Source organism: Tupaia chinensis, unplaced genomic scaffold, assembly GCF_000334495.1.
Source record: "Tupaia chinensis unplaced genomic scaffold, TupChi_1.0 Scaffold000049_1, whole genome shotgun sequence".
Classification (NCBI taxonomy): Eukaryota; Metazoa; Chordata; class Mammalia; order Scandentia; family Tupaiidae; genus Tupaia; species Tupaia belangeri.
The window spans coordinates 2680343-2702682 of record NW_006159507.1 but is presented as its reverse complement, the minus strand read 5'-3'; the positions used below and the strand labels follow the sequence as shown (position 1 = coordinate 2702682).

At 42.4% G+C, this 22340-nt stretch overlaps 1 protein-coding gene across 1 annotated transcript in view; it reads left to right on the top strand.

Annotated features, from left to right (window-relative positions):
* The window catches only part of ARFGEF2 (ARF guanine nucleotide exchange factor 2), a gene marked incomplete at its 5' end in the record, with an annotated part of 82977 nt that extends 60637 nt beyond the window's left edge, over positions 1–22340 (top strand). The window contains 13 exon segments of the mRNA XM_006141291.3: positions 1482–1654; positions 3141–3301; positions 5742–5872; positions 6003–6132; positions 6764–6899; positions 8453–8591; positions 8688–8742; positions 9940–10054; positions 13038–13168; positions 14724–14892; positions 16328–16466; positions 18823–18940; positions 19561–22340. Coding sequence (XP_006141353.2) covers positions 1482–1654; positions 3141–3301; positions 5742–5872; positions 6003–6132; positions 6764–6899; positions 8453–8591; positions 8688–8742; positions 9940–10054; positions 13038–13168; positions 14724–14892; positions 16328–16466; positions 18823–18940; positions 19561–19737 — 1774 coding nt within the window.

Below are 22340 nucleotides of genomic sequence, written 5' to 3'. Positions count from 1 at the left end.
GGTATACAGCAGTTATCTGCAGGTGACACAATTACTTTGTGGAGTTTTAGTCCATTTTTAACTCTGCTTTAACTTTCTCCTTGCATTCTCTATATGGTCTTTCCTATTGCCGATTAGTATGGGTACAGCAGACAAATGTGAGTGTTATCCTAAGCCAGGTGAAATTTGAAAGTCAAATCTGCAAACCCAAGAGTGTTCTAATGACTACCAAACCTGGTGTGATAGAAGCAGTAGGTTTGTATAGCTTTGCTTCTTTCTGAGCGAGGTAGGTAATAGAACTCCACTATAATTATAGATACTGTAATGAGTTATAAGACCCATATGCTAATATTCACAAGCAGTCAGATGATACCGTGTTTAACCCTGCAGCTGTTTCAGAAAATAGGCCATTTTTTTCTGTTTTTGGGTTTTGTTTTGTAATCATTATGTTTAAAATATCTCATTGTTATATGTGTGTATTCTAATCCACGCATATGTGTTTTATCGTATCTCTGCCCAAAAATCTAAAAGGATACACACTTAGAATTTAATAATGTTTATCTCTGGGAGACAGAATTATGTTAGTTGAAATGTTGTGGGCCAAAAAACAGGACCAGCGGTGTCTTCAGCTACAGCTATGAAACATTAACATAGCACAACAGAATCAGACCATCCGCCCTCTCAGTGTAGACCCCAGCTTGGTCAGTCCTTTGTTCTGCTGTCCCCAGGATCGGCTTTTCGTCCTTTAGTTAATGGTTTGATGACTCCAAGATTTGACTCTAGTTCAAGGCTTCATGCTGGGCTCAGAATGGGAAAAGAGAGAAGGGGGTAGAGCCTAAATGAATGTAGGTCACTGTATGCTTTAAAAAGTGATTTTTTAAAAGAATTATTTATTTAATTTTATTTATTCATTTATTTTTAATTTGACAGAGAGAAGGAGAGCAAGGGAAAGGGAGAAAGCAAGCCACCAGGTCTGGGACTTGAACTGTGGTCAGCCATGTGGGTGTGTCCAGTGCCTTAACCACCACACCACTTGCTGGTCCCCAAAAAGTGATTTTTGTAGGTGCCACTTCTGAGGGCTGAGCTGTGTTCTCTTCTCACTCTGAAGTTCAGCTGATGGCCATCCCATTCCTCCTGCAGGTCTCCAACCATCCGAGACATGGTGATTCGCTGCATTGCCCAGATGGTGAATTCCCAGGCAGCCAATATCCGCTCCGGCATGCTTTAAAAAGTGATTTTTTAAAAGAATTATTTATTTAATTTTATTTATTCATTTATTTTTAATTTGACAGAGAGAAGGAGAGCAAGGGAAAGGGAGAAAGCAAGCCACCAGGTCTGGGACTTGAACTGTGGTCAGCCATGTGGGTGTGTCCAGTGCCTTAACCACCACACCACTTGCTGGTCCCCAAAAAGTGATTTTTGTAGGTGCCACTTCTGAGGGCTGAGCTGTGTTCTCTTCTCACTCTGAAGTTCAGCTGATGGCCATCCCATTCCTCCTGCAGGTCTCCAACCATCCGAGACATGGTGATTCGCTGCATTGCCCAGATGGTGAATTCCCAGGCAGCCAATATCCGCTCAGGCTGGAAGAACATCTTTGCTGTGTTCCACCAGGCAGCCTCTGACCATGATGGGAACATCGTGGAGCTGGCCTTTCAGACCACGGGCCACATTGTCAGTAAGTGCCTCCATTCCCTCTAGACTAATGGCCCATTGCAAGTCTGGACAGGAACCACTTACGGTTTCACTACCTGTAGTGGCTTCCTTACCTTAGCTCTGCGGCAATATCACACATGCCAGGGGTGTCCCCAGACCCAGCACATGTTAATCCTCACAGTAGCCCTATGAGACAAACATAGTTGATCCTCCTTATTAGCAGATTTTCTAGCTGCGAATCCATCTACTCATTAAAATGTGTGTAGCTCTAAAACCAGTACTCGTGTTTTCGTGGTGGTTTGCCAACGCCTGAATGCACAGAGCAGCGGAAAACTTGGGTTGCCCAAGCGCACATTCCCAGCTGAGGTGAAACCAGGTGACATCGCCTTCTTGTTTCACTCTCATACCATAAACAAGTGTCCATGCTGCAGCCTGTTGAGTGCCAGGTCTTTCATGTGTTTGTTGGTGATTTTGTTTAAAATGGCCCTGAGCATAGTGCTGAGGGCTGGCTAGCATTCCTACGAGAAAATGCTTATTAGATGTGTTGTTGGCTGAATTCGATTCAGTGAATCCATAGGATGTGTTAAAGAATGTGTTTTTAGCAGAAACACACCCAGGATTATGGTTTTATTTAAAAGAATTATTTATTTATTTAATTCTACTTGTTGTTATTTCTTAAGTTGACTAGAGAGAGGCAGAGAGAAAGGGAAAGCGAGAAAGTAAGCCACCAGGTCCAGGACTTGAACCACAGTCAACCATGTAGGATTCCAGTGCCTTTAACACCACATCACCTGCTGACCCCCCAAGATTATGTATTGATCAGTTGATGAAAATGGGTCCTGGAATTCACAGGAACCTAACTCCAAATTTCCACCAGGAGCGATGGTTTATTCTTTAATTCAGTGTTCACAGCATCTTTATAGGATGAAACTGCTATGGACGATGGGAACGGACTATGGTTTCCCTCATTTTACTGAAGAGAATACTGAGGCACAGAAAAGTAAAGCCACATAGTCAGGAAGTGGTAGAGCCAAAATTTACACTCCCAGTCCAGCCCTGAGCGAGTTCAGTATCCCTCCACTGGGCCTTTTGGGGTTCCTGGTCCAGCCTGTGACCACAGACCAGGATGTCTACTTGGGTTCCATGGAAGTTATAATCATGGAGTCATCTTTGAATGTAGTTGGCACTTAATATTTCTTGAGTGAATGGATATTTGGACCTTTACCTTACTGCTTGAGCTCAGGAAATTCGTTTAGCCCCACCTGTACTCAAATACATTCATTCCTGAATAACATAATAAGAAAAGCTGAGTTCCAGAGATACATGTTTCTCTTAGATTTCCACAGAGGTCATTGTCTCCAACCTGTATGTGTGGGTGTGTACTTGTTTAATCCTCATTTCTAAATCCTGGTCTCATAAAAAATACATCTCACTCCATAGCAAATTATTTTATTTTATTTTTAAAAAGCACAGTGTTTTAAAAACAAATGTGCCTTGTGTTTCCCCAGCAACAATTTTCCAGCACCACTTCCCTGCAGCCATCGATTCCTTCCAGGATGCTGTGAAGTGCTTGTCGGAGTTTGCCTGCAATGCTGCCTTCCCAGACACCAGCATGGAAGCTATCCGCCTCATCCGCTTCTGTGGGAAATACGTCTCGGAGAGGCCTCGGGTACCTTCATCCTCTCCTCATTCACGGGCAGTGAGCAGGGCAAAAACCCTTGCTCCTGGCAGAGAGCTTACCAGTCTTTTGGAAATGCGTATTTGCCCTACTCTAAGTGTTTATTTCAAAATGCTGCCATTGCACGTGTTAATACCTTTCATTATTTTATATATATATATATATATATATGGGATTATTTTATTCCTACTGAACTCTTATACAGTATTCTACAAATTGGCTTTGAAGAATATAATAGTATTCTAGCTTTTATATTTTGGCAAAGCTCAAGAAGCTACATCTTGGGCCAGCAGATGGCATGGAGGTTAAGGCAGCTGTATCCAACATGGTCAGTTGCATGATTCAAGTCCCGGACCTAGCAGTTTGAAAAACACACCAGGTGCTTGTGTGTGCATGCCCAGAACCCTACGGAGAATGGAGGAGAAGGGATTGTGATATGGCTATCGTCCCTGAGGGGTGATTTCTCCCTTTCTTTCTCTCTCACTCAGTCTCTCTCTGGACAGTACACATGCCCTATAGCAAAAACTTAAAAAAAAAAAAAAAGAAGAAGAAGAAGAAGAAGAAGAAATAGCAGCAGCAGCAGCTAGAACTTTCTATTTGAAAGAAAACAAGTTCTCCCATTTAGGAAGCAAAATATGCCATTGTGATATGGCTAAAAAATCATTCTTAATAATTATCTTTTGTTTTCTCCTGAAAATGGAGGATTTCTATTATGTCATTTTGTGTGTGTGTGTGTGAGAGTTTTTTTTGCTATAGGGCGCATGCGCTCGCCAGACAGAGAGAGACAGAAAGCGAGAAATCACCCCCCCAGGGGGGATGGTCACACCACAATCCCTTCGCCTCCATTCTCCTCTCGGGATCTTGGGCATGAACGCACATGCGCCTGGCGTGAGTTTTAAGCCAGTGGGTCCAGGACACGAACCACGGTCAACTACATGGGAGTCCAGCGACATAGCCATTACACTAACTGCTGGTTCCCTCTGTTATGTCTTACTGTCTAATGAGGCCTGCTCACTTAAATGACAGAATCTCAAAATGCCCAGATTGCGTGGAAACAAACACATTGAAACTATAATGGCCTATACAGATCTTTTCCTAAATTCTTTGGAGATCTGTAAACCTCTAAGATTATATGTCTTGTCTCTACAACAGCTCGTTAAGATGTGACAGTAGAGCCATCCTCTGGTGTGGGGGTTAAGGCCTCTGGATCCCACATGAGTGACTGCCTGTTTGAGCCCGGGTCCTGGTGGCTTGAGAAACACATCACTTGCATGTCCATGCAGGTCCACAATCCTAAAAGGAAAGAGAACTGGAGAAGGGATTGCACTGTGACCATGTCCCATGGGGTGCTTTCTTTCGTTCCTCTGTCTCTCTTTGGCAAAGTGCACACTCCCTTTATTAACAGTGACAACGAAAAAGATGTGCTGGGCTGGCAGGTGGCGTGGTGCTTAAGGTGCTGAATCCCACATGGCTGACAGTGCATTTCAGGTCTTAGACCTAGTGGCTTGAAAAAGACACTGCATACGTATGCATGTGGCCCCAAATCCCAAGGAGAATGGAAGAGAGTAGATTATGGCATGGTCATTCCCTCTAAGGAGTATTTTCTTACTTTCCCTGTCTCTCTGTCTTCCCAATGACCAACAGTAAATTTAAAACAACAACAAAAAAAAGTGATGATAATGACAGTCAATGTTGATTTAGCACTTAGTATCAGATATCGTTGTAGGTATTTTCTGTGTGCAGATTCATTTAATCCCCGTATCAGGTAATTGCAGGAGGGTTAACTAAAGTACAGGGGAAAATTGCTTACAGGTAGATAACCAGAATTGATGAAGAAATTCTGTACCAGTGGGTACAGAGCAGAGGTCAGAATTACTGAGATAGGACAGAGTAGGGCTTCACATCCAGACTCTGAAGACTGCCATCTCCTGACCACATGACCTTGGGCAGCTTACTTGAGCCTTTCCTGTCTCACTTTACTTATGTGTAAAATGGGAACATTGTTTCTGTGTGCCTCTTGGGATTTTTGTGAGAACAGATAATCCATATAAAGAGGTCCCTGATCCATAGCAAGCACTCAGTAAATAGTGGTGGCAAGTGATGGTACCGTTTTTATTTTTAAATAGTATGTATTACAATAGCATTCTGAAAAGACCTAAGGCATTGAATCATATGGATATTTTGCTAACAGCATTGACCTTTTGGTGCTCTTGTTAATGTGACACCGCCTGCTACCTGGGCTCCTGTGGTCTGCCCTATTCAACTTCTAAAACCCACAGGGACAAATGTCTCTGTCTCTGATTCCCCTCTGTACCCTTACTGAATGGATAATTGTAGGAGGGGTTGGGTGAGGTCTTAATCCATACAGTTTCCTTGCTGTTCCTTCCTTTCGCTCGCTTAGTCTGCCTCTAAGATAGAACTTTCCTTCTAGGTGCTACAAGAATACACAAGTGATGACATGAATGTAGCTCCTGGTGACAGAGTCTGGGTCCGAGGCTGGTTCCCCATCCTGTTTGAGCTCTCCTGCATCATTAATAGATGCAAGTTGGATGTACGGACAAGGTAATAATCATGCCACCAGTGCAGTGGCCTTTCACGTCACTGAAATGAGCCTCAGGCACTGGCTCACCTAATCTGGTGCTCTCCCGCCCCTGACCATTCTCTCTTCCATGCCTGGCTTTATATCCCACAGAGGACTCACAGTCATGTTTGAGATCATGAAGAGCTATGGCCACACCTTCGAGAAGCACTGGTGGCAGGACCTGTTCAGAATCGTGTTTCGGATTTTTGACAACATGAAGCTCCCTGAACAGCAGTCAGAGGTGAGTGATGACCATATAGCACTGCCTTGAGGTGTGGGGAGGGAAGACTGGCCTCTTTCTGGCTCTGGAGGTTGTGTCAGCATCCACCCAGAGGTCTAAGTTACTTAAGGTTTTAAAAATGAACTCCCAGGACCAACAGATGGCTTAATGGCTACGTCGCTGGACTCCCATGTAGTTGACTGCAGTTCAAGTCCCGAACCTGGTGGCTTAAATTCACACTGGGCATGTGTGTATGTGTGCCCAAGATCCCAAGAGGAGAATGGAGGAGAAGGGATTGTAGTATGGCTATCCTCCCTGGGGGGTGATTTCTATATATATATTCTGTCATGTGGATATACTCAATATAATGCCCACATTGCTGGGCATTAGTTTGTATCTGCGTTTTCTATCTTAAGTGCCGTTGTTATAAACATCTTTATTCACAAACCTTAGCCCACAAATCTTAGATTATTTCTTTAGGGTCAGTTTCTGGAAGAGGTGTTAATAAGTCAATGGATGTGAACATTTTTATGACTGTTGATAAATACTATCAAATTCCTTTTCAGAATAGTTTTACCGGTAGTTTAAAAGCATACCCACTGCATTGGAGGGAAAGTGGTTTTTCAATGTTATCTTTTTGTTGTTTTCCCAGAAATCTGAGTGGATGACAACAACTTGCAATCATGCACTTTATGCCATCTGTGATGTGTTTACCCAATTTTATGAAGCTTTGAATGAAGTTCTTCTTTCTGATGTATTTGCCCAATTGCAGTGGTGTGTAAAACAAGGTATTTTCTTAAGCCTCTAGGCATGACTTTTCTTACATAGTTCTTAACGAGAGGTTAATTCTTTAAAGTATATAAAAGCATGGATTAACACAAGAAGTACAATGTATAATTTAATTAGCAAAAACGTGTATTTTTAATGAAATTAGAGGATAGAGTCAGTTTGGGTCAAAACATAGCATGGGTTAAGGTCCTGGATCTCGGGACCAGCAGATGGCATAATGGTTATATCACTGGACTCCTATGTAGTCAACCACAGTTCGAGTCCCAGACCCTGCAGCTTCAACTCACACCAGGGGGATGTGTGTGTGTGCCCAAGATCCTGAGAGGAGAATGGAGGAGAAGGGATTGCAGCATGGGCATCCTCTCCAGGGGGTGATTTCTTATTTTCTGTTTCTCTGCCTCTCCGTTGAGCACACACGCCCTATATAGCAGAAATCTCTCTTTAAAAAAAAAAAAAATGATGCTCAACCCCATGTGGCCAACTCCATGGTTCGTGAGTCTGGGCCCAGTGGTTTGAAAATCACACCAGGCACATGTGATGCATGCCCAGAATTCCAACATGAGAACCGGAGAGAAGGGATTGCTGCTATCTACCCCCAGGGGGGCGGTGATTTCTCACTTTCCCTATCTCTGTACCACTCAGTCTGTCTCTCACAAGCCCACATGCCTTAGGACAAGAAAAGAAAAGAATATAAAGTCAGTTTAAAAATTATTTCTTTAAGATGGGATGAAGTTATTTTCGTATTTTAAAATGTATGTTGTACACAATACTATTCTTATTGCTTTTGTGTATATCTAAAATTTTCTAGAGTAAAATGTTTTTTAAGTATACTGTTGGATTCAAGACCAACAGCTTCATTAATGGCTTTTTGTTTTAATGCCTGGGTCTTTATTTTAGTATGTACTGGGGAAAACCCAGCTAGCACATCAGTTCCAGATTCCATAGATAATTCTGGCTTAGGGCAGGCAAAGTTTAGTCAAGTTTTTCAAAAAATGATTCAGTTTGAAAATAAATGACAAAAGTCAATATTGTTTAGATAGCAAAATTAAAATGTAGCGGGGCCAGCAGGTGACATGGTGGTTAAGGGCACTGGACTCCCACAAGGCTGACCGTTGTTTGAGTCTCGGACCTGATGGCTTGCTTTCTCACTTTCTCTTTTTCTTTCTCACTCTGTCCCTCTCTGGTCAAATTAAAATAAGTAAATAAAGTTAAATAAAAATTTATTTTAAAAATTAGAGTGTAGCAGTTTAGTATATTTTTAGAGATTATGGTCAAATTCAATTTTTCATTGTCTTTTCCCATTTCTCATACGTAAGCCAGTTTAATTACCTAAATATTGACCTTCTTTCATCCCTAGCAATAAAACTATGATAAATAATTTCACCTCTTTGTAGCCCACTTAAACCATAAAAATCATTATGCATTGCTTCATTACTTAAAAACCTACAAACCTACCAATTGCAGTATCCACTTCACAATATAAAGCATCTGGGACCTGGTTGACATCAAAACAGCAGTGGAAGTTTAATGATTATATTGCTTTACTTTACAGATAATGAACAGCTGGCTCGATCAGGTACAAATTGCTTAGAAAATTTAGTAATATCCAATGGAGAGAAATTCAGTCCCGATGTCTGGGATGAAACGTGCAACTGCATGTTGGACATTTTCAAAACAACCATCCCTCACGTGTAAGTGTTAATGCATTTGTTACTGCTCATTTTGATCATTAGTGGCTATCTTAAAGTTTCCGCATTGATCATTTTCTTTCTCTTCCATTCCCTAAGTTTGCTGACATGGAGACCCGTAGGATTGGAGGAAGATTCATCAGAAAAGCATTTGGTAGGTTTTTTTTTCTTTTGGTTATCTCCTTATACTTTAGTAAAAGATGAATCAGCCTCTGCAGTTTGTACTTTTTTGATAGGAAGTAAGTAAGAAAGTATGTAAAATCTGGGGCAGCAGGAGGCATAATGGTCAACCATACGGTCTACCATGGTTTGCGTCCCAGACTCAGTGGCCTAAAACTCACACAGCCTTGTGTGCGTGTGTTCCCAAAATCCCGAGGGAGAATGGAAGAGGAGATGACGGCACAGCCATCCCCCCGGGGAGCGATTTCTCACTTTCTCTGTCTCTCAAACGAGCACATGTACCCTATAGCAAAAGTCTCTCTCTCAAAAAAAGTATATAAGATCTAAAACAATGTATGTTCATTAACGTATTTTTCTTTTCTTTTCTTTTCTTTGGAGAGGTTTTTGCTATAGAGCATGTGCACTTGCCAGAAAGACAGAGAGAGGACAGCCAGAAAGCGAGAAATCACCCCCTGGGGGGTTGGCCACGCCGCAATTCCTTCTTCTCCATTCTCCTTTTGGGATCTTGGGCACACATGCACATGAGCCCGGCGTGAGTTTAAGCCACTGGGTCCAGGACTTGAACCGTAGTCAACTACATGGGAGTCCAGAGACATAGCCATTATGCCAACTGCTGGTCCCTTATTAACATATGTTTTAGAGAGTATTTCTAGAAAATATATTTTTAGAGCTCCAGCACAGGGAGCTCCCTTAGTCTGCGTGAGTCTTAGGAATCCTCTTTCCCAGACTTTGTTTCATTCCTGCAGTCAAGTAGTGTTCGTTGCACAAAGCATGCACAATCACACAAGACTATATATTTCATTTATAAATTTGTACTTTATTGTGTACCCGTTGTATCTAGAATAAATAAAAATGATTATGCCAGATTTATATTACTGTATCGTGGTGTGTCCTGTCACATTCTGGCACTTATCTAGTGTATGCTTTTTGTTTAGATAGAATTACATTATTCTGTTAGGTTGTCGGAAAAGTCACGATGTATTTTTCTATGTCTTTTCTATGCAAAAATGCATCTTGACTTTCCTGACAACCCAATAGTATGATGTCATGTATTACCTTTAGAAAAATACTGGGTTGTCAGAAATGTCATGGCAGGTAGGTACATCTCTGCCCAGGTGCCAAATAATGGTTGAAGCACCATGAGTCTTGTATCTCTTTGGTTTACTTTTAGGATGTGGATCTGGACCGCCAGTCTTTAAGCAGCATGGATAAAAATGCCTCTGAGAGAGGCCAAAGCCAGCTCTCTAATCCAACGGATGACAGCTGGAAGGGTAGACCATATGCAAGTAAGACTACTTTTTAATTTTGGATTGTTTTTATTTATTCATTTAAAATAGGTAACATATTGAGGGGGCCGGCAGGTGGCATGGTGGTTAAAGGCACTGGATTCCCAGATGGCCGACCACAGTTTGAGTCCTGGACCTAGTGGCTTGCTTTCTTGCTTTCCCTTTCTCCCTATCTGTTTCCGGTCAGATAATAATAATAATAATAATGGAATTAAATAAATAAATAAAATAGACAACACATTGACATAGCTCAAATACTCAGAAGGCACAAAAGCGTAAACACATTAATAATAAGCCTACAGGACCAGCAGTTGGCCTAATGGCTATGTTGCTGGACTCCTGTGTAGTTGACTGCAGTTCCAGTCCTAGACCCGGTGGATTAAACTCACACCAGGCATGTGTACATGTGTGCCCAAGATCCCCAGAGGCGAATGGAGAAGGGATTGCAGTGTGGCCATCCCCCCCGGGGGGGGGGTAATTTCTCACTTTCTGTCTCTCCGTCTCTCTCTGTCTTTCTGGTAAGTGCATGCATCCTATAGCAAAAACCTCTCCAAAAAAAATAAATAAATAAAATAATAAGCCTGCTTCTTCCTCTACCTTTGTTTTCCTGCTCTCTCCCCATGGCAGCCAGTCTTCTGGTTTCTCATGTACCATTCCACAGTCATTTTATCCATAGGCAAGTAAATACATGCACTTATACCCAGGTTCCTCACAAAGTTTATGCAAAATACATATTATGAAAAACTTAGGCTTTTCTATATATGTTCTATATATTTTGCACCAAATTAAAATTGTACTTTAGTTCTATTTTTATTACAAACTTTTTGAAGTTCCCTCCTATGTCTACTTATTTGTATGTATGTGTATATGTATTTATATATATTATATATGCATTTTCCTCTAGTTAAACAAATTATATAGTACTGTGCATTTTTCCTTCTTTCTTCTTACTTTATATCTTAGAGATTATTCAAGAGTACATGGAGAGCTTTCACACTCTTTTTACCACTGTATGTTATCCTAATATGTAGGTGTACTTGTATTTGTTTAATTGGGTCTGTAGAGTGGACATTTATATCATTTCTAAGCGTTTGCTATTAGAAACAACACTGAATAAGCTAATATGTACGTCACTTGTGAGTTTATAGTAAATTCCTGGACATAGGATTGTGGTAAGTGCATTTGCCATTTTGACAGATATTTCCAGGTTACTGTTCATTAAGGTTATACCTGTTTTCATGATCTATGAAAACACATAGATGACATTTGGTATCTTAGATATAATTTTCATTTGCTGCTTTTTAGTTATTAGTGAAATTGAGCACTATGATAATGTTTTACCATCTGCCATTTTTAAGAATAGGTTTAGGGTCACCTGATGGTGTGGTAGTTAAGGTGGCTGGAATCCACATGGCTGGCTGCATGGTTTGAGTTCCAGACCCTGCAGCTTGAAAAACAGTCTGAGCACACATGTGTGCATGCCCAAAATTCCTCTAGGAAAATGGAGGAGAAGGGATTGCAGCATGGTCATCCTGCCCCTGGTGGGGGGGTGGGGAGGTGTAGGCATTCTCTGTCTCTCTCCAGCAAACACACACACTCTATAGCAAAATTAGTGTATATGTGTGTGTGCGTGTGCATGCATGCGTGCACATATGTGTGTGTTTTAGCAATCATAATGTGCTAGGTGCTGTACTGTGTTTCATGTGTGCAATCTCATTTAATTTTTACACTAGCCTTTAAAGAGGTACTGTTTTACATTTGAGTGAACTCAGGTTTAAACAGATGATATGACTTGTTTACAGGAATAAAGTTAGGATTCAGACACACTTTTTTTTTTAAGAATTTTTTATTTTATTTATTAGCAGTTTTCTTCAATTTGATCAGAGAGAAAGAGAAGCAAAGTGAGAAAGCTAGCTGCCAGGTCTAGGACTCAAACTGTGATCCTCCATGTGGGAGTCCAGCATCTCTACTACCACACCACTTGCTAGCCCCTCAGGCACACTTTGACTGAGAAACTAAAACTTCTTTTTTCTTTGGAGAGGTTTTTGCTATAGGGCACGGGCACTTGCCCTAAGCCCCTGGGATTGAGACCACAAAATGGATGAAGTCAGAGTCTAGTCAGTCGACAGAAACGGCACTACTGAATTGAACAAGAAAATTCAGCGTAAAGAATATTTAACTGGTCGAAGGTTGCTGACCACTGAACGGGATAAAAGAGTGCTCTGAAGAGTATAGAGGATGGGAGACCAGCAGTTAGCGTAATGGCTATGTCGCTGGACTCCCATGTAGTCGACTGTGGTTCGCATCCTGGACCCGGTGGCTTAAAACTCACGCCGGGCGCATGTGCGTGCGTGCCCAAGATCCTGAGAGGAAAATGGAGGAGAAGGGATTGCGGCGTGGCCATCTCCCCTGGGGGATGATTTCTCACTTTCTGTCTCTCTGTCTCTGTCTGGCGAGCACACGCGCCCTATGGCAAAAACCTCTCACAAAAAAAAAAAAAAAAAGAGTATAGAGGATGGAAATGGAGAAAGCTTCTCTGTGCCCATCTAGAGCTGCAAAGCTGGCCTGTTCGGAGATCCTGGCTACCATAGGAACCAGAAACCCTTGTGGTTAGGACACAGTTTGGAGCTGGGCTGTAAGAGACCCTTTAAGGGACAAGGAAGCTATGCATCTGCTTCCTTCACCTTCTTCCTGCTTCAGGTCTTCCTTAGTTCTCACATTTTTAGAGCGACCCCTCCTGACCACTTTAAACTTGCAAGCTATCCTGCATAATTCTGTTTACCACTTGACATACTGTATTTTATACTTAAATATCTTATTTATTGTCTGTCAGCGCCATGGGAGCAGGAACTTTTTGTCCACTTTATTCATTGCTATGCTACAGCATCAAGAATCACGCCTGGCACTTAGTAGGACATCAGTGAATATTTACACAGTGTTGGTTGAATTATTATTAGGGGCTAATCTTTGTCATCTAATACAGATCAGAAACTGTTTGCCAGCCTCCTCATCAAGTGTGTGGTCCAGCTGGAACTGATACAGACCATCGACAACATCGTGTTCTACCCGGCGACAAGCAAAAAGGAGGATGCAGAGCACATGGTTGCTGCCCAGGTAACAGCAGCAGGCCTCAAAGGCACCCGTGCCATTGAAGGATCACTCGGGATCAGTGGCCTGCTGGAGCCAGCTCATCTGGGCTTCCTGGGCCTGATAGTCTCAGCTTTCCCAGCCCTGCATTCGGCCATGGCTCATGGTTGGCTTTGGTGGGAGTTATTTACACACAGAAATCAGCAAACAGGAAAAATAAGGGTTTCTTGTTTTTATTCTCCAGAGAGCTGGTTATCAGCTTGCCAGTGCTCAACATCCCTTACCTTGATACTTCACAAAAAGTGTTACTTGTCGTCATAATTGATGCACATTAACCATAAATAACCTAGAGGGGCCCAGCCATAGGGGACTGTGCTGCTAAAAGACTGTATTGTACAGGCAGAGGCCACATGGAGATCTGGGTTCATGCCTAGCCAGTCGTTTTTGTTTTTGTTTTTTAAAGAATTATTGATTGATTTAAAATAATTATTTTAAAGAATTATTTATTGATTTCATTCTGTTTGTTATTATTTTTTAATTTGACCAGAGAGAGAGAGAGAGAGAGAGAAAGGGAAAGGGAAAGTGAAAAAGCAAGCTGCCAGGTCCCGGACTTGAACTGTGGTCGGCTGTGTGGGAGTCCAGTGCCTTAAGCACCATGAATTCAGTGCATTGCCAAGTGTGGGACTTGAACTGTTGTCAGCCATGTGGGAATTCAGTGCCCTTAACCACCATGCCACCTGCTGACCCCCACAGCCAGTTTTAAAAGACAAACATGGTAGCACACATCTGTAGTCCCAGATACTCAGGAGTCAGAGGCAAGAGAATCAGGACAACGTGAGACCCTGTGTTAAAAATAAAAATACAGGGGACCAGCAGTTAGCGTAATGGCTATGTCGCTGGACTCCCATGTAGCCAACTGCAGTTTGAGTCCCAGACTTGGTGGCTTAAACTCACGCCAGGTGCGTGTGCATGCATGCCCAAGATCCCGAGAGGGGAATGGAGGAGAAGGGATTGCGGCGTGGCCATTCCCCCCTGGGGGGTGATTTCTTGCATTCTGTCTGTCTGTCTCTGTCTTTCTGTCGAGCGCACGTGCCCTATAGCAATAAATAAATAAATAAAAATACAGGACCTCAGGGCCACCAGGTGGCAGGCAGAATGGTTAAAGGCACTGGACTCCCACTTGGCCGACTGGTTCAAGTCCCAGATCTGGTGGCTTGCTTTCCCCCTTTCCCTTTCTTTCTCTCTCTGTCTCTTTCTGGTCAAATTTAAAAAAATAACAATAACAGATAGAATTAAATAAATAATTCCCTTTTTTTTAAATGAAAAAAAAATACAGGGTCAGACGATGGCAGCACTAACACAACTGAAACTGGCCATCAGAGCCACTGTCGTGCAGCAGGTCAGTACAGCCCGTCACCAACCAGTGAGCAAAGTCTTAAGTGGAAGGAGTTCAGGGCCCTGAAGAATGAAGAACCTTGTATAGAGAAGCCGACTTTTGGAGAGTCATGATGGCCTTTGCTGTCACAGTGGCCAGGCTGATGCATCTTTTTCTCACTTAGCTGTCCTGTCTTCTCTCCTCTAGCAAGACACACTAGATGCAGATATCCACATCGAGACGGAGGATCAGGGCATGTATAAGTACATGTCTTCCCGGCACCTCTTCAAGCTGTTGGACTGCTTGCAAGAGTCCCACTCATTTTCAAAGGCCTTCAATTCCAATTATGAGCAGCGGACTGTCCTGTGGAGAGCAGGTAGGGCCATGCAGCAGAGAGCATCAGCAGCCACGCTGGTCATCGCCCTGAAACATTAACGACTTTCAGAAATTCCTGTTATTTAATCAGCTGGGATAACTTAACAGATAGTTTCATGCCTGTGTGTGGGTACTGGGAAATACTGGGTATTTCCCAGCACCAGGAACACTGTCTGGTACATGGTAGATTCTCAGTAAGTATTTGATGCACAGACAAACCGGAAGTAGGAGATTTGGTCCAGCAAATCAAGAAGTTTTACATTATATTAAAAGTGTAGTATTTTAGGAAAAATTGAAGGAGAAATTGGGGCCAGCAGGTGGCGTGGGGGTTAGGGGCACTGGATTCCCACCTGGCTGCCTGTGGTTTAGGTTCCAGACCTGGTGGCTTGCTTTCTGTCTGTCTGTCTGTCTCTCTCTCTCTCTTTCACTCTGTCCCTCTATGGTCAAATTAAAAAGTAAATAAATAACTAAAGTTAAATAAGTCTTTTATAAAAAAAAAGGAAAGAGGGACCAGCAGTTAGTGTAATGGCTATGTCACTGGACTCCCATGTAGTCGACTGTGGTTTGCGTCCCGGACCTGGTGGCTTAAAACTCACGCCAGGCACGTGTCTATGCGTGCCCATGACCCCGAGAGGAGAATGGAGGAGAAGGGATTGCGGCATGGCCATTCCCCCTGGGGGGTGATTTCTTGCTTTCTGTCTCTCTGTCTCTGTCTGTCTGGCTAGCGCACACGCCTTATAGCAAAAAAAATAAAAGAGAAAGTGTGGTATTCTAGGAGAAATGGAAAGCATTCATACTTTCTCTGAGACTCTTAGGGGTTCTCTTTTTCCTGCCTTCAAAAATAAATGTAAATCCTGGGACCAGCAGTTAGCGTAATGGCTATGTTGCTGGACTCCCACATAGTCGACTGCGGTTCATGTCCCGGACCCAGGAGCTTAAAATTCACACCGGGCGCGTGTGCGTGCGTGCCCAAGATCCCGAGAGGAGAATGGAGGAGAAGGGATTGCGGCGTGGCCATCCCCCCTGGGGGGTGATTTCTTGCTTTCTGTCTCTCTGTCTCTGTCTGTCTGGCGAGCGCATGCGCCCTATAGCAAAAACCTCTCCAAAAAAAAAAATTTTAGATAGATAGATAGATAGATGGATGGATGATACATATATATAGGCCAGCAAGTAGTATGGTGGTGAAGATAGCTGGATCTCACATGGCTGACTGCATGCACCATCTAGTCCTGGACCCAATGACTTGAAAAACATGCTGGCTCATCTGTTTACGTACCCAAAATCCTGAGAGGAGAATGGAGAAGAAAGGATTGTGGCATGACCAATCCCCCTGGGGGGTGCTTTCTTTTCCTAAAATAATTAGATTACTAGTTCTCACATGATTTCTCAGCATCTTACAAATGTGCACAATTTATGTGACTATCTCTGATCTTTAGGTTTTAAGGGCAAGTCTAAACCCAATCTTTTAAAACAAGAAACCAGCAGCCTGGCCTGTTGTTTGAGAATCCTGTTTCGAATGTATGTCGATGAGAACCGCAGGGATTCCTGGGAAGAAATACAGCAGCGGCTTCTAATGTAAGAAAATTGGCTTCTAATTAAATTGTATATCTTTCATATAAAAAGCACATCACCATAGTACTGTGAATTGAAAAGAGTAGGAGAAAAAGCCCACAGGCTGACACTCGCACAAACTGTTTTCCTTTTTGTTTTCCCTCTGTTTGGTGACTCTTGCCGTTCCCTTTTTTCAGTTCCCTTATGAGGACAGGGCCTCATCTGTTTCACTCATCAGTCCTCTTTAAGACACAGAAACTTGGGTAGTGGAAAGTGCTCTGGCCTCAGAATCAGCAGACTAGAGCTCGGGGAGTCCTTACTCTAGCCCAGGCCCTTGCCTTGGCAGGTCATTGTCCCTCTTGACATTAGGTCCATTTTAGAGTTGTCAGCTCTGAAGTACCCATCATTCCTTCTTTCTCAGAAGTATAAAATGTGGAAACCAGAATATACCCACGTTGATTATGCAGAAATGTACCAGTGGGGATACAGTGGTACATCAGTGAGAAAGCCTCAGACAGAAAAGTAGATCTTTGCCACTCAGCTTCCTGTGCTTCCTCTCACTCCTTTAAGATTTAAAACAAGGGGCACCAGCAGCTGGTGTAATGGCTATGTCGCTGGACTCCCATGTAGTCGACCACGGTTCGAGTCCTGGACCCGGTGGCTTAAACTCAAACCGGACACATGTGCGTGTGTAGCCAAGATTCTGAGAGGAGAATGGAGGAGGAGGGATTGCAGCATGGCCATCCCTCCTGAGGAGGGGTTTCTCGCTTTCTGTCTCTCTGTCTCTCAATGTCTTTCTGGCGAGTGCACACGCCCTATAGCAAAAACCTCTCCAAAAGAAAAAGGATTTAAAACAAATATGCAGTGTTTACAACTTTGTGAAAAGACACACATCCTTCTTTAGGGCTGTGGGCAGGAGTGTAAAATGACATGATCTCTGGAAAGCAGGTGGGATTATATGCCAGGAGATTTCAAACACTCATTGTCTTTGACTCAGTAATTCCATCATTTCAGAACCTACTTCAGAAAGTATTTCAGAAATAGCAACCAGGGGCCAGCAGGCGGTGTGGTGGTTAAGGGCACTGGACTGCCACCTGGCCAACCACAGTTCAAGTCCAGGACCTGGCGCCTTGCTTTCTCACTCTCCCGCCCCCCCACCCCGCCCCGATCTCTCTCACTCAGTCACTCACACTCTCACTCTCTGGTAAAATTAAAATAAATAAAATTCAATAAACTAATTCTTTAAAAAAAAGAGAGAGAGAGAGAAGAAATAGCAGCCAGGATTCCCACACAGAATATTTAATACAGATCTGGCTTATAAAGAGAAAAAAGTTTAAACAGCTCAGCTGTGGAATGGATAACTGAATTATGGTATATCTTATGTTGGAATACTTACTGTCATTAAAAATGAAGTTTTCTGTTGTTTATGATAGAAAGCACTTGCACCCACAGTTAAGAGAAAACGCCCCTGACAGGGACTTGTGACACCATGATCCCACTTGCTCATCCTTTAGCCCTTCAGGATCCTGGGCACCCACAGACATGCCCAGCATGTTTTCAGGGTGACTAGGAATTTAAGCCACTGTTGGCATATGACTTCCAGCTTTGTGGGGCACCTGTGTTAACTGCTGTGCCACATCAGCTGGACCAAAAATGAACTGTAAAAAATAATTTTCCTTGCTATGAGAACATGCTCGTAATAAATTTCACCCACAAAACACAAGGTGCAATATACAGTAATTTTTTAAAAAACTCAGAAAAAAACTGAAAGGAAATATCCCTAACTATTGTCGTTTTTGTCCCTTGGATGGAAGATGGGATTTTTTTTTCTCCTCTATAATTTTATCCACTTTCCAGTTCTCTTACAGTGAGAAATTTCTGTCATATGCTAAAGAAAACAATAAATTATTAACTAAAGGAGGTATGAATAGCTCATTTCAACTTAAGCCCAAAAGAAAAGGACTTTGTAGTCTTATAAGGTTTTTCCTAAAAAGATACATAATTGTTAAATTTTTAAAAAGAAAAAATTATATATGTTTATGAGGAAAAAGCAGTGGTTACATAATTAACCACAAATAATAAAATTTTCTTGTACTTACTGTATTACACACATGGAGCCCAGCCCTAGCCATGTGCCAGGCCTGAGCTGAACTGTCGTTTAACATATTCCACTTAGTCCTTACTTGCAGCCCCTTGAATTTGGTACAGTTATTTATATGCATTTTACAGCCAGAAAAAAACAGGCTCAGTGACTTGCCCAAGACGGCACACACAGCCAGAGCAAGCGTTCAGTCAGTGGTCATTACGGGAATAGAGGCTCTCTGCCGAATAGGTGATGTGTATCAACTGTCTGATGTGCCTCCCCCTCTGACTCTTCTAGTGTGTGCAGTGAAGCTCTGGCGTATTTCATCACAGTGAATTCTGAAAGCCATCGGGAGGCCTGGACAAGTCTCCTGTTGTTACTTCTAACCAAAACCCTCAAAATAAATGATGAAAAGGTATAAACAAATAAACTCTGATCTGCCCTCTAGGATGTACGGTTTGGGTTGACTTTTCCCTCAAAGTGTGAGGTCACTGTTTTCTCAGTGATCCCGAGGATTATGTAACTAGCACACCATCCTCGCTGCACTGGAGAGAAGTAAGTTGATAACAATGGATGTCTTAGGATGTTAGGGCTTTTGCTCTGGAAGAGCACTACTGGGTCACTGGAAAAGTCATGACATATTTTTTCTCTTTTTCTATGCAAAGATATGTCATGACTTTTCTAATGACCCCAATAGTTTAGAAAGACTGAAGTTCAAACCTCGTGTGTTACCGTTAGGTCATTTTCGGTATGGGACGGGAAAGTTGAGATTGTGAAGTCCTGGTTTAGACCTAGGAACTTTACAGAATGAAAGACATACTGACTTTTGGTACCAAAGCATCCAAATAAAATAAAAAGAATTTAAATATAATTAAAAGAAACTTAAATTTGCAAGTTTTTTTACAACAGCTTTTTTAAAGAAAAACACCAGTATTTTAAGACATTCCAGGGTGAAATGAATGCTTTTTGAAAAACTATTGCTAGAAAAATAGTTTTATGTCTAATTCAATCTCTCTGCTTCTCTCCTACTTCAAGTTCAAAGCACATGCCTCAATGTACTACCCCTACTTGTGTGAGATTATGCAGTTTGACCTGATTCCTGAGCTCCGAGCCGTTCTTCGGAAGTTCTTCCTCCGGATAGGTGTTGTGTATAAAATATGGATTCCAGAGGAGCCATCACAGGTACCAGCAGCACTGTCACCAGTGTGGTAGCCCTGGCCCCACCGACCTCCGCTGTAGATCTACATTCATGATGCCATCTCTGACTGGCACATCTCGTGACAGGTCACCCCAAAGCAAGGAGTTGGCATCTTGGATTTCAGAATGGCCTACATAAGAATGGCCTCTATGCTGCCCCATCAAAGTCTCTGACGAAGGCTTGTGGTATTTTATTAAACTGTTGCATAGCCAGTTAACACAGGTGGAGAGTCTGTTCCTCTCTGTCATTCCATTTTACTGATTAAACTGTCAAATATGTCACTGCAAATGCCATTGTTTTCTACCAGAGTTTCATGGTTGGCTGTAAATGTTTTGTCAGAGGAAGTCACTCTCCTTGAAACACTGAATATAGCTGTATTAGGTTCGTGATTATTAGAGAGTATGTTAATAAAATTTCTTGTAATGGCTAAGTGCCACCTAAAATATGCTGGACTTTTTGTTGTTGATGTTGAGTTTGTTAGAGAAGTTTGAGTGTTTCTGTCAGTTCTGAGTCTGCTGTAGTTAGATTAGTTTGGTGAAAGGTAGGGAAAAGAAGAGCTGTTTTTGGTGTTTTATTAACATCTGAGTGATTTTTAAAGTATTTTACAAAAAGATGTTGAAGATTTGATTGAAGGCCGAGTTTAGTAATTAAGTTAGAATTAAGAGCTTGCAAGGTTAAAAAACAAATGTAGTGCCTCGTGGCTCTCCCTGTTTTAGAAACTTGGGGAGAAAAAGTCTAGGAAAAAGTAAACCATTTAATGAAGATGATTAGCTTTCCTCAAAGTAAGTATTTGTGGATGGGTATTAAGTTAAAATTTCCAGAATACATCATCCATCTCACAATTCTGAAACCTAATATATGAAGTAGTGATACAAATGAAGTAGTAATTTAACAGAGTTCATTTATCTTTGAGTCAGCTTTTATTTTTACCTCAGAAGAGTTGAGTGTGCTGATGATTAGTATTGCTGCTTTGCGCCGTCCCCATAAAGGGTCCTTGAGAGAGGGACAGGAATTGTGCACGGGAAGGGTTGCTCCTGTGAACCTCCGTGCCAGATGTCATAGGTGGAACCAGAGCTGTGACGGGGCCAGCAGCTAAACTATGACAGTGGCAGGAGGTGGCATGTGCCCAGCACTTCTGTTAACATGAGCCTCAGATTCTGGGGTCCTCATTATGTCGATGATGGTGCAATAATACTCTTGACTGCAGAGAATCGAATTCTGACGCAGCCCGTGTAAAAGCAGGCAGGTACAAGTCCTGGCTGAAGCCACAGCAGTGTACTGGAGGCTTAATGTAAGCTTAGTGTACTCCGAGTCCGCGGAGAGAGAACATGTGCTTCGTTCTCTGCCCTCAGCCACTGCTCTCCGAGAGCAGCACTGAGCGTTAGGAAAGCGTCAGTGTGAGGAAACAGACTTCTGCCTACACTCTTTAGTCTTGTAAACTGGGTTATATTGATGTCAACTCTGGTGCCTTAGAAGTTAGTCATTTGGGAACTTACCTGTAAAATAGGATATTTTTTCTTTCTAGAGAAGGATTTCTGGTGCTTTTGCTTGCTAAGAGACCAATTTTTTGGTTATAACAGACATGAGAAATGTTCGATTTTGGCCCGCAGTACTCTACTTTTTTCTTTCCCAAAAGGTGTTTTAATTTCTCTACCAAAGGGGAAAAAAAAAGCAACAGGTTTCGGTTTTCACATTATCGACATACATTTGTAAAGAGCTATATTAATTTAGCAGGAAGGCACTATGGGAGAATATTTTATGGCGAATGGAAAATGTTAGCACATTTGACTGACTGGCCCTGGAAACCATGACATCTCTGCAGTGTGCCCTGAAACTAATGTTCTGAGCTTTACTTTCTGATGTCGTGGCTCAGCACACCTCAACAAGCTGGTCATCTCCATGAACGTGTGAGCTGAAGATATACAAGGGGAGCACGTCTCCATGCACACACATCCCTGCTTGCTGATGTTCCCTTTCCTCTGAGGTCCTCGTGTGGATCTTCATCAGATGTGACGGCAAGACATTTTTTGTGTATTCCTGCTTTCTCTTTCATTTCTGCCTCTTGGAGGGTAGGAAATGTGGGCATTTTTATGATGTGCTGAAACAGTCAGGCCTGAGTTTCTTTTTAATTTTGTCTTTCAAAAGATTATTCTGAATGAGACATTTGAATTGTACCAGCCACGGACCTTGTAAAACCTGGATGTAAAACATTCCAGCTAGTTTTCCTTGTCGGTGGATGGTGACCGACAGAGGAAACCCTTTACCTCCGGTAATAAGCCATTCAGCCTGAATTGTTTTCTGTGACTAAATCTGTTCTTTCTCATGGTAATCACGGCTTATGCCACGCAAACACAGTGAGAAGGGTGTGCACAGCTCCAGCTCCGGCCCACAGCATCAGACCAGGACTCTATTCATTTATCAAAGTTTTGGGGGAGAGTGAAGCATTTTCCAAGGCCTTATTTCTTTCTCAGAATGCTTTAAGTGTTTATATGTGCTGGGTCTCTAGAGAAGTCTTTGTTAAATATTTGCTCTGAGCAATTTTGTTTTGCTCCATTGTCTGTTAGAGAAATCACCAGCTTTGGCATCTTAACAACAAACAGTGACTGGGAAGCATCAT